Consider the following 11,642-nt stretch of genomic DNA (forward strand, 5'->3'; position numbering starts at 1 on the left):
TGTTGTACCTACCGGTATACCTACACTTTATTATGTACCTAGGTATAGGTATTGTACCTCCATGAACCTGGAAACTTTTATCTTATCGATAGCGCTAAGATTGTGTAGTGGTGGCAGGAATTAAAATTCAATGTTTGGAAGCAATGTTGCTAGCGAATTGAGCTTATGGAATTCTAAATCTACATGTCCCTAGGCATCGTACCTGTAGCAATTACTGCATTTTCGACGACTGCCTTCCTTCCTTTCTGGACTTTTTTTTTCTCGCACCAATCGCTCTACCTATTCTAACAACTTTTTCTCCTAGAAATATTTTTAGGTGTGCCTCAACTAAATCTATCCATTTCGATCAACACCCGAGGATCTTTTCCGGACTGTACCAATTACGACCTCAGGCGCATACATTCGCTACGTATTTTCGCCATGGGAAATGACGGCGGCTCTATTCCTAAGCGTCGGGAGCTGGTGCGCGAGGCCGCTCGACTACCTACCGCCTCTGAGCTGAAAGCAACAGCTCTCGAATCTCTGACGCATGCCTGGACGACGTGTCCGCTATCTGATTCGCCTCTGGACCTTTCTAATGCTGTGTCCGACTGGCGGGGGCGACTCTACAACTACGAAGCAATCCTGCAATGTCTGATGCCTTCCTCTTCCGAAACTGCCATGCACGAAGCCCAAGAAGCCGAGTTCGCACGCACTGGAGTAAGGAGTCTGAAGGACGTTGTGAAGCTCCACTTTACTACAAGAAAAGATGAGAAGGCGCGCGAGTTCGCCGCCTGTCCAGTTAGCATGAAGGAATTAGGCGCCGCAACTAAGAGCGTATATATTGTGCCATGCGGTCACGTCTTCGCCGAGGTCGCTATGAAAGAGATTTCTGACACCGAAAAGCAATGCCCGGAGTGCAGCGCAACATTTCAGGAGCGGGACATCATACCCATCTTATCAACTGACGAGGCCGAGTTAGAGAGATTGGCTAAGAGGGCCGATGAGCTAAAGACATTGGGCTTAGCGCACAATCTCAAGAAAGAAAAGGGTGCAAGTAAGAAGAAGCGAAAGGCTATCGAGGGAAAAGAGATGGGTACCGGCGGCGAGTTAGAAACGGGGAAGGACGGTAATAAGATGAGGAAAGGCAAAGAAGACAGGAAGGATATCTCTAGCCGAATAAATAACCCTATGACAGCGTCCCTCACGGCAAAGGTATTGGCAGAACAAGAGGAGATGTCTAAACGGAGAAAAGTAATAGATGGTTATAAGAAAAGTGAGGTTGCTAGATGATAAGGCTACAATAGACGCAAACCAAGGACGATTTACCCCGTCACGTAACACCTAACGAATGATACCAACAATTTTAATAGATACTACTACCCCTTTCGATAATTATTAGGAACCGACGGGATGAAATATTCAGGAGTCATCATAACATATCTCATAAATAGCGTGATTCTACACCTGTATTACCAACCTCTCTATCAGTCTATCTTCATAGCTCGTCCTTGGCATGTCCGGGCTCGACGAATTCCTCGCAGACTGCGGGTGTGCCTACTTCCATCTTGTAAACGCACTTTTCGAGTTCGCTAACCCGCCACAGCTCCTCTGTCTCGGCACAGGCAAGCCATACGTCCGTCTTCCGATTTGGGCCATTCCAGCAGCCCTGCCCGTTTTCATATCTTAGCACGACGCGCTTCCCTCGTCCGAGTCCCTTGCCATCGTGGCGCTCCTCCTCGTCGGCCTCGTCGACGTCGAAGCGGTCAAAGTTACCCATGGTAGTCTTTCCACCCCCTTTCTTACTCTTCTGGCTCGTCTTATCCAACCAACACAACTCATACTCGTACTCGCCGGCTTCGGTCGTGACGCACTTTCCTTTGAGATACCGGAAGATGTCATCCTGACCGTAATCCTTCTCTAGATCACGCTGCTGCTCCTCTTGGGTCCGCCTCTTAGAATTAACATCATTGGCAACGGAGTCATGGGCTTCCCGCGCTGCCTTAACCAGACGCGACTCGCTCTTCTCGGAAGCCGAGTCGGCCAAGACGCCATTCTCGATCAGCCAAATTCGAAGAAGATTGATCCTAGAGTGCAGGAACTCGCGGAGAGGGCCAGGGAGATACGCTTCGAAACTGTACACTGTATTAAGTTAGCCCTACGCACACCTACGAGAACCTAGACATTCTTGGAGACGTACGAATATCCGTGTCTGAGGCCTCATCTTCTTCAAACTCTTTCCAGTTGATGCCAGACTCTTCACCATCCTCCTTCATGACGTCAAGAATATCCGCCTCCCCGAGTTGTTCTTCGGCTTCTCCCGCCTTCTTGGCAGCATAATCTTCCCAGCCTCTAAGAGCCTTCTTGACACCTTCGTCGTTGAAGTTGGGGTTGTATTCTTCTTTAAACGCGGCCAGAATGCCTTCTAGCTCCTCGACTTTAGTTTTGAGCTGATGGCGCTCGTCCACGACTTTACTCAGGATATTCCGCAATTCGTCAACTCTCGTCCTAGCCAGACCCGCAAGCACTCCGAGCTTGCCTGGCCCCTCGCTCTTGACTACCTTAAATCGTTCCTGGCGTTCGACGTCATCGAGCTTCGCTTTCAATTCATCCCGCTTAACTTCGAGCTCCCGAATCTCGTCGGCGAGGCTCGCAATCTTTGCCTCGACACGGCGACGAAGTTCCTTAGATTCCTTCACCATGGTTCTTCGGCGTTTGTTTGCTCGCTCAAGATTGTCTTTCCGCTCCTGTTCAACCCGCCTCCATTCGTTACCGATCTCCGCACACCTATTCTCGCACTTGACACCGCCTACATTCCCATACTCCTCACTGCCGTCGCAGCAAAGGTCATAGTCGCAGACGCCGTCGTTTACATACATAAAAGGTACATATGAGCCAACGTGGCCCTTATTGGCACACCAAAAACCGGGAAGAGCATTTGTGGTGTTCGTAGTGCCAGATAAGGAACCGGGCAGAGGTTGCTCTGGGGATAGGCGGTCTAACAAAGCGCAAGCCGCAGTACCAGGCTCGTCGGTACCGTCAGGACAGTCACACGAGTTGTCGTTGACCCGAGATGCAGGAATGGTAATGGATAGATGACCAATACAGGTAAACGTGCCCTCAATTTCGTAGAATTTGACGACTATACGAAACCAATTGATTAGTACCGGTATGCACCAAAAGGAGTGTCCACAAAGAAGCTACGATTGAGAATAGATTGAGAGTAGATTGTGGAGGATGAATGGTAAAAGCAGAAGAAACTAACATTCAGGACCGATGCCACGAGGTAGAGAACCAGCTGCAGATGTCCCGTGGCGACTTATGATGCCCAAAAGCACCAGAGCCTGAGAATGGCGCATTTTATCCAGGTAGAAGAAGGGAAGAGATGATCATGGATATAACATGGAATTCAATCGGAAATTGCGGGCGTCGAGGAGCTTATGACATTCTACGTAATGTGAAAAATAGCATAAGTAGAAATTATAAATGCATCAATCTAGAAAGTTAACACGAAAGCATCTCCATAATCTCCAGAATCTCGGACCCCGCTAACCGAAAGCTAACAAGCTTGGCAAGCTCATGCCCTGGCAGCCTGGACATGCCCTGGAGGCCCTTACCTTCCAGGTTATTGACATCAATGAAATCATACCTACTCTCCAGGGCTGTACTTTAACATCGAATTGCTTAAGACTCAAACTTGAAGAGACCATATTTTATAGGAGGACTATTATAAATAGTAAATCGTAGAATATATAAATAGTGCACATACTTACCTAGGTACCTACCTATCTGGGTTTCTCAATGCTGTTTCTTAAAGGTAGAACGAATAATCATATTAAGTGGGTACCTTTCTAGTAACAGGCGCCGCGGGGAGAGAAACGAACTACCTAGTACCTTAGGTACTTACCTAGGGGTTTTACTACCTACATATGTACCTACATAGGTACCTACATAGGTATAATGCTTGCTAAAAATTTCTAGCTCCAGTAAAGACGAAAACCCGCGAAAGAAAATTGCCTAAGTGAGAGGTAGGTAGGTATCTACATTAAGACACTTAACTCAATTCTTAATCTCATACCAGACATATATAGGCATTCTAAGGCCCTTCTGATGCCACCTATTGACTCGATAAAATCGCTCTGTATATCTTCCAGCGTGGTACCTTACACACACGGTCCTATGAGTTTCCACAAATTCCCCAGACTTATGAAAGCCTTCGGTGGCAGGTTGTACACCATGGTCAATCATATTGTTAAAATTACGGCCCCTAATGAAGGATCAACGTTGTAAGTGAGCTTTAAGATCTGGTATGTTCGTATTTAGAAAGCTGATAAATATCAGAGTTAAGAATCACGTAGGTTAAATAGTAACTCGCAAAATTTCGTATCTAAAGTCTAATATATACAGAAAGGAGATGGAAGCTTCAAATTGGCACCAAAAATGCACGCGAATCTACGCAACCAGATCTCACTCCTTAGGAAACTTCCGGAAAGAGACGACCTTGACGAGATAATGTCCGCTCCTTTATTCACCTATCCGGTGCTCAAGAGCGCCGAGAGATTAACCACCATCGCCTCCAAGGCCCCATTTGCCCAATACGCACTCCTCGCCGGGGACGCAGATATGCTACAACGCACACCTAAAGATGACCCCCGTATCTTTTACAACGTTGCCGTGCCTTCCAGCACCTTCATCTGCGGTAGTCAGGGGTCCGGCAAAAGTCACAGCCTGTCTTGCATACTCGAGAATTGTCTGATTCCCGCCCCGATATTAGGACATCTCCCGAAGCCCTTGGCGGGTATCGTCTTCCACTACGACACATTCATATCCGATGCTGGGGGCGTGCCTTGCGAAGCCGCATATATATCCTCAGACCCTCGGGTCAAAGTCCGCGTCTTATGTCCGCCGACGAATTTCGCTACTATGAAGGTATCTTGGAGTGCCGCTGACCATCAACTTCTTCAGCTAATATCTCTATAGGATACGTATAGCTCCCTTAAAAATGTCAAGGTTGAGGAGTTGCGGCTTAAAGAGTCGTATCTTAACACCAAACGTATGTTAGAGCTTATGGCATTCAGCGAAGGAGGACGCCAACCCCTTTACCTCCACGTCATCCAGAGAATCCTAAGAGATATGCGAGTCGCACAACAGCAGACAAAATCTGGCTTCAAATATAGCGACTTTATTAAAGAGCTCCAAAAAGAGAATTTATTGACCGACCAAATACGACCTCTACTGCAACGCCTAAATACTCTGGAAAGCTTCATGGTCCCAGAGGAAATCGGCACCGGAGCGCAAATTATCTCCCAGAAGCCGAAGCCACAGAAAAAAGTGAGTAAGAAGGCAAGTAAGAAAGCGAATAAGAAAGCGAAATCTGGCGGTGGCGATACGCAACCTAGCGATACGGATGAAGGCACAAACTGGACACTTCAAGTAAGTGCATAATCTACATATACTTGTGTTGGCTACACTGAAGTTCACCTGGCACCCCCTAGGGGGTGCTGCGCTTTCATTAGCGAAAATACCAGCCATTAGCAAAGTACCTCTACAGAAAACTTTCTATACGATTTACATATAGGAATACTTGCCAAGACTCCCATGTTAATAAAGTTCTTAAGATTAAGAGAGAATCTCTCGCAATAGAAGGTATTTTGCTAATACCTGGTCTTTTTGCTAATTAATGCGCAGCACCCCGTAGGAGTGCCAGGCGAACTTTAGTGTAGCCAGCACTAGTATAGCAGTAAGTGTTGGTATTTACTATAACAAAGCTAATTCATCTGCAGTCGGGTGAGTTACTTATTGTAGATCTATCATGCCCATGCATCACACCGAGTATGGCATGTTCATTATTCAACATATGTCTTTCAATATTCTTGGAGCAGAAAACTTCCCTTGGCAGAGTAATCGCCCTCGATGAAGCACACAAATATATGGATGAGACAGTCGAATGCGAGACCCTCACCAACAACCTGCTATCGGCAATCCGCCTCCAGCGTCACCTCGGCGCTCGCGTCATCGTCTCGACACAGGAGCCTACCATATCCCCGAAACTACTCGATCTGTGCAGCATCACCGTCGTTCACCGATTCACCTCGCCAGACTGGTTAAATATGCTAAAGAAACACATCGCGGGGATTCCGAGGGCGTCAAAAATGGACAAAATCGGGGATATCCAACAAGACGTAGATCGGAAGGGCGGAGCCGACGTTCCTAGAAGTATGCACGAGATAGTAGCAGCATCGAGCGATCCTTATACTGAGCTCTTTTCTCACATCGTCGAGCTCAGGACAGGCGAAGCTTTTGTGTTTGCTCCTAGTGCGATTATCGACTTCGGGAAGCGGAATTCTCAACTAAAGAAGATCGAGAGCACACGATTAGCTCATCGTATCATGCGCGTCATAATGAGAGCTCGTATCACTACGGATGGGGGTAGAAGCATCATGGCTACTTAATGCTTGCCTAGGAATGGGTCTAGTAGGATCGGTTTTGGAGCTTACTCTATGGTTGCTGCTGGTGGTACCGATGATGGTACCTATTAATGAAGTGCAGCTTCCCTAGATTATGTGAGGTTTTTCATATGCTGGAGGTGCGATGTCTGTCTTCGATGAAGGTGCTTTGTCTTGATATAGTTCTGCATCCATCTTCTCCTAGGTTGTAATATCTCTATTGAAATAGGATACCTAATGATTAGGAAAGAGTGAGGTCGAATAATATGGGATACTCCTTATTATTTTATACGTGATTTGAAGGAAGTTCTACGCCAATATAAGGTTGAACTATGATGCCTACCTAAGCACCATCGTTTTGAGAATAAGAAACGCTATAAGCGCCTTACATTGGTACTAGGTACCTACATACATATGTATTTACCTGTAAATGGGTAATTACTACATATGTACCTATTACCTACATAGGTAGGTTAAGTAAATTTACATGTGCCAAGTACTTTCATTCAGGGGACGTTGTGTAGGCAGTACATGCTAAAGATAACTTTGTCTATGGGTAAGCTTCTATGCCAGGACCATCAATACAACCTCTTACATTTTACTATGAGAAGATTTTGAATCTCAGTAAACCCCTAGGTTAGCTGATTGTTTCGTAATTGATTTGATGAAACTTTGAAGGATAAAGGTTACTTCAAAGTACCAGCTAACCTAGGTACCTAGGTAAGTTAAGATGTTGAACTCTTAGAGACGTCCAGTCTTCCTTCAAGTTAGTAAATAGCTAGTTAGAGGTTTATGAGGTCTATATTCAGCTCGTAGAGTCCCCGTTAAATCCCCAAGAGTTCCGTTAGCCGCTAGTCCTGGGAACAGAGCAGATAAAGAGACTCACTTATATTTATACTAGGTAGGTACCATGTTCTCCATAGCGAGAGTAGTTAGGAGCTCCCCGCGTAACAACGTTGTTGTTTCCTTGTTCTTTAGTCCCGAATCATGACAGAGGCGATTTGTACCATAGTGACTTCTTAATAATGATCCCTGTTGAACTGGTAGAAGTAAGAACTACCTAGTATCAAACGTTTCTAATAAATGGCTTGATAATAATCCAAAATCCGAACTCTTTCTTTTCCACACTTAAACAATATATTGTGATTTATTATCCACTACATTTGTTAAACAGATGGAGGTTATTATTATCTCTCATGAAGCGGAACTAAAAGCCATGAGAACAACACGTTACGCGAAGAACTCAGGTCTCCTCTCTCTAAGGGAGTGTGGTATACATACATACCTACCTACTCAGGTGAGGCCCTTTTTCTTACTCTATCCTGGGCTAGCAACTAACATGCCTACTTAGGACCCTTCGTGGGCTCTCATGGACCTCAATGTACCTCTTCCCGACCCTGCGAGACCTTTAGCTACCAGTCCTTCTACAAACCAGACTTGGGACATTTTCGACTATACAGCCCTATTGGGCATGGGAACATACTTTGGCCTTTACATAGCATTATTAATTTTCGCAGCATACATATTCCAATTATCGTATGTGTTTTCTTAATACTTTGATCTCTATTTTTTTACTCGCGTACCTTATTAACATAGAAGCTACCTATAGAATCAAGACAAGCTACCGATGTACCCGACCATCCCCCAGCAGATTCTTGCTCCATCAACAACCTCCCCAGCGATAACCCCCCCCAAGTCCGGTCCGCGAGACCTCTCGCGACAGCGTAAGTGTTCTTCATTCATCATTAAAGTTATGAAGACTAAATATTGCTCGTCGTAGCAAGGATCCGCCGAAGAGGGGATCCGACAAGTCGGATACATACAAACGACGGGGGCAGCGGTGTCCGCCTGGGAGAGGCAGGAACTTCCTAGGAGGGACCGGGAGGAAGGGCTACTCGGTAGCTTGACTTGGATGAATAAATTTATTGTATTGGCCATTACTATCAGCGCATGTGTAACGCTAGTGTCAATTGGCGTGGCGACAGCGGTTAAAATGTGGAAATCATAATATAGTTTTTCTTGACATTGGCAAAAGTCATGTTAAATCTGTTGAAATAGATGCAGGTTATGAGTATCATATTGATTGATTAGTGGGTTAAGTTACTGGTTCCAGGTAGTGGTTCGTAGGCAGATAGTACATATATACCCCTCGAGTACAGGGCGTAGACTCCCAGCCATCTAATATTCCAGCAAAATCAGTATGTGTATTAGCTGGTGGAGTGTCAAATGTAATCTATTCGAGTAGAGCCGCTTTGCTCTGCAAGCAGTTGCTCCCATTGCTCCCATTGGTTTGGATCCATCTCGAACGAGAGGAGATCGGGAGATTGGTACGACTCCAAAGATTCGAACTCGGAGAAATTCCCATCATATATCTGAGAGGTGACTTCGCCCGAGCTGAACGGGGCCAGTGTGGTGGATCCGGTATCTGTCACTAGGTCCCCTGTGGTTGACGGAGACCGTATTATAGGCCTTCGGCAACGGCGGATGGCGTCGATGTATTGTGGGGTTACTGGTTCGGGGAGACCTTCGGCTTTCGAAGCGGCGACGTATCCATCCCAGACGGTTAGTGTCCACTTGCCCAACGCGGCCGACACGGCCCCCGTGAATTTCTCGAACACGATGGGGTAGTAGGAAAACAAGGAGCCGATCAGCTGCCACGATCTGTCGACCTCGGGACCCGTCTTGCGATGTCGCATTTCGATGAGCACGTACAGCATCGTGTTCCAGAGAAAGCTTGAGCCAAGCTGCCACGTATACTTATCCAACCCGTGGGAGCCTTTCTGTACTAGTATGACATATTCCAATAGCTTGGTCGCGTTTGCAAATACCATCCGGCGCTCTCTTTCGGAAGCTTTTGCGGGGCTGCTGGCGAACTGTCGCGGGTTGTGAGCGAAGATCCTCAGCCTACATATCGAGGACCTGATCGAGATCGACACGTAACTGTGCAGCGAATTCGACGGGTCGCAGTAGCGCATAAATCTTCTTTCCCACTTGTCTTCTATCTCATTTATGACGTTCTCCTTTTTTGTGAACGGGATGCTTGGGTTAGAGAGTACCTCCCAACGAAGATCGCCGCCGGGGCACGACGCCGGAAATTTGCGCAGGGTTTCTAAGAGATCGCATCTCATTACGCAAAGAGTGATTGCTGTGATTCCTTCGCGTTCGGGCGGGGGATCAACCATATCTGGGTAGAGGTCGTCGTCCTCGACGTTTAGGGGAGGTTTGGTATCGCCGCACAGAAGATCTAGAGACGGCCTCGCGCCCATCACGTCGGCGATGCGAAAATCCATGTGTACAAGCTGAAACCAGAGCCTCCTCCTCATTTCTGTCTCGAACGGCGATAGCCCGAGAGATGTACCACTGCGGCAATAAGGGTCAGTAATTCCTTGTCTAAGTTGGGACAAGCCCTAGGAACTTCAAGCATGTCTTAGGAGCAAAGATACTTAGCCAGCCTGATTAAAAAGGTTTCGCTTTTGATGATAAGCTAACGGGTGGGAGAGAGAGAGTGGGAGAGAGAGAAGAATTATCGCTGCTACATACTCCCGGTGGAGTCCCATTTTACGCGCGAGCCGTATGGCCACTCCCATCAATACAAATAGGGTATCACATCGATAACTATTTCTCACGCTCATCTATTCCGTCAGTTCTAAGTCGCACATCAAAGATCCCGTTGCGGTTGCGATTGCGGCTTACTATGAACATTGTATATGCTTGGAGGGTCATCGGATTAGAAGTAGATAAGAATCCGGCGTTCACTAAGGCCTGGCGCGTCGCGAATCTATAACGAGAATACGTGGTAGGCTGCGATGTTCCGAATAAGGACTCGCACTCGTCTCCCTTGAGGGCATTTACGGTTGCGAAGTAAAAGGCAAACACCAACGCTTCTAAGCTTTTAGACATGTCTCGAGGACTTCGCAGGCCGTTTGTCAACGCGGACCAGAACGTAGGAAGATGCAAGATCTTTATCAATGGGTCAGTTCGGTCAAGGTAAATCTCCTTCAATTTTAACAATATCGGAGGAGAAGGGTGGAGCTCCGCCAGATTCGCGAACTTGTTGCCGAATTCGGGATCGAGAAACATCCCGCTTTCGTTGGCGGTTAACTCGTCCGTAGGCTCGCCTGCACCGCCGACCTCTCCAACTTCAGGGTGGTGGGACTATGCCAAGAGAGTCAGGGAGAAAATATTACACGAGTAAGGTTCGCGAATAGAGATGGGATACATACTTCGTCGCCGAGATTAGACCAAGGGGCGCTAGGAATTCCGATGAGATATTTACATAGGTATGATTTGGTATAAGATGTCGATGATGAACATACCTTTCAAAGTAGCTCGACATCCCCTCTTTCGTGATGAGTCGCGGTTTGGTCTCTTCGAGCCCGAACGGATCGTTCCGGGGTTTGCTTCGGATTTCGGCGCCCTTGTCCGTTTCGAGGTCGGGCTGAGACGCCGTGTCCGTGTCGGAATCGTCAAACTCTTCGGACGGCTCAATGTTAGCGCCGTACGACTTCAACAACTCTTCATATCGCTTCAGTTTGGCATGGATGCCTTCCTTGCGAGGTTTTGTTCGTTTACGTTTCCCGCGCACGGGGGGGATGAAGCTACATTGCTTCTCTGCCTTGACGCAGTTGGAACAAGGGGCGCGCCGGTCGCATTTGACCTTCCGCTGCCTACAAATCAAGCAAGAGTAGTTTTTCAAAACATCCTCCAGCCCAAGCTGATGACTAGTCACCGACGAGTTAGGCATGTCTGGATCTAATTTATCTCTATTCTCTTTCCCGAAGTTGTAGGAGCCTTGATTGAAATCACTCGGTGGCGTAACAAGTGGATCGATATTTTCGGGGTTCGGATAAAAAATCCAACTTTTGGGCACCGAGAAGCGCCGTGACCCTCTCCCCCTGACGTCGACATTCGGAAGTTACTTAGGTAAATATGTAAAAACTACCTACCTACACATGTTTCTCGTCTTCTTATTATATATATATATGTACGTACATATAAGCAGTCTTCATTATGAGCTATAGAAATTCACAGCTAAGTTTTCCACCGGCCAACCTCACCGTACATACCTTATCTACTTCTCTTCGGTACGACCGTACCCAAGTCTCCGTCAGGCGGACTCGAGAGGGTTAGGGTTAGGGTTAGGGTTAGGGTTAGGGTTAGGGTTAGGGTTAGGGTTAGGGTTAGGGTTAGGGTTAGGGTTAGGGTTAGGGTTAGGGT

The 11,642-nt window shown here is 47.0% G+C and overlaps 4 protein-coding genes across 4 annotated transcripts; 2 read left to right on the top strand and 2 right to left on the bottom strand.

The window, feature by feature from the left end:
* Positions 1-184: 184 nt before the first annotated feature.
* On the top strand, positions 185-1,364 carry GGS22DRAFT_176266 (DUF602-domain-containing protein). The gene has a single exon (XM_047963385.1). The coding sequence runs from the start codon at positions 421-423 to the stop codon at positions 1,270-1,272; it is 852 nt and encodes a 283-aa protein (XP_047813861.1). The 5' UTR covers positions 185-420; the 3' UTR covers positions 1,273-1,364.
* GGS22DRAFT_176267 (glucosidase 2 subunit beta) lies at positions 1,337-3,471 on the bottom strand. The gene is made up of 3 exons (XM_047963386.1): positions 3,245-3,471; positions 2,180-3,121; positions 1,337-2,121 (listed from the first exon to the last, which is right to left on the bottom strand). Exons 1-3 carry the CDS (start codon positions 3,336-3,338, stop codon positions 1,478-1,480), a joined length of 1,680 nt encoding a protein of 559 aa, XP_047813862.1. The 5' UTR covers positions 3,339-3,471; the 3' UTR covers positions 1,337-1,477.
* A 948-nt stretch (positions 3,472-4,419) lies between these two features.
* On the top strand, positions 4,420-6,431 carry GGS22DRAFT_182660 (uncharacterized protein; the record flags this gene model as incomplete). Its single annotated transcript, XM_047963995.1, has 3 exons — positions 4,420-4,908; positions 4,960-5,412; positions 5,763-6,431. The coding sequence occupies 3 exons, from the start codon at positions 4,420-4,422 to the stop codon at positions 6,429-6,431; spliced, it is 1,611 nt and encodes a 536-aa protein (XP_047813863.1).
* A 1,986-nt stretch (positions 6,432-8,417) lies between these two features.
* Positions 8,418-11,235, bottom strand: GGS22DRAFT_176273 (putative C6 transcription factor). Its single transcript, XM_047963387.1, has 5 exons — positions 10,742-11,235; positions 10,649-10,676; positions 10,119-10,580; positions 9,966-10,057; positions 8,418-9,785 (listed from the first exon to the last, which is right to left on the bottom strand). The coding sequence occupies exons 1-5, from the start codon at positions 11,167-11,169 to the stop codon at positions 8,648-8,650; spliced, it is 2,148 nt and encodes a 715-aa protein (XP_047813864.1). The 5' UTR covers positions 11,170-11,235; the 3' UTR covers positions 8,418-8,647.
* Between the last annotated feature and the right edge of the window lie 407 nt (positions 11,236-11,642).

This window comes from Annulohypoxylon maeteangense (genome assembly GCF_022496945.1).
Source record: "Annulohypoxylon maeteangense strain CBS 123835 unplaced genomic scaffold GGS22scaffold_33, whole genome shotgun sequence".
In the NCBI taxonomy this organism is placed as follows: Eukaryota; Fungi; Ascomycota; class Sordariomycetes; order Xylariales; family Hypoxylaceae; genus Annulohypoxylon; species Annulohypoxylon maeteangense.

Coding starts and splice junctions, on each gene's coding strand:
- GGS22DRAFT_176266 (XM_047963385.1), top strand. CDS start 421: ATGGGAAATGACGGCGGCTCTATTCCTAAGCGTCGGGAGCTGGTGCGC.
- GGS22DRAFT_176273 (XM_047963387.1), bottom strand. CDS start 11,169: ATGCCTAACTCGTCGGTGACTAGTCATCAGCTTGGGCTGGAGGATGTT. Junction 10,677..10,741: donor ATGTCGAGCTACTTTGAAAG/GTATGTTCATCA, acceptor CGGAATTCCTAG/CGCCCCTTGGTCTAATCTCG. Junction 10,581..10,648: donor GGTCTAATCTCGGCGACGAA/GTATGTATCCCA, acceptor CTCTTGGCATAG/TCCCACCACCCTGAAGTTGG.
- GGS22DRAFT_176267 (XM_047963386.1), bottom strand. CDS start 3,338: ATGCGCCATTCTCAGGCTCTGGTGCTTTTGGGCATCATAAGTCGCCAC. Junction 3,122..3,244: donor TCGTGGCATCGGTCCTGAAT/GTTAGTTTCTTC, acceptor GGTTTCGTATAG/TCGTCAAATTCTACGAAATT. Junction 2,122..2,179: donor GGCCTCAGACACGGATATTC/GTACGTCTCCAA, acceptor AACTTAATACAG/TGTACAGTTTCGAAGCGTAT.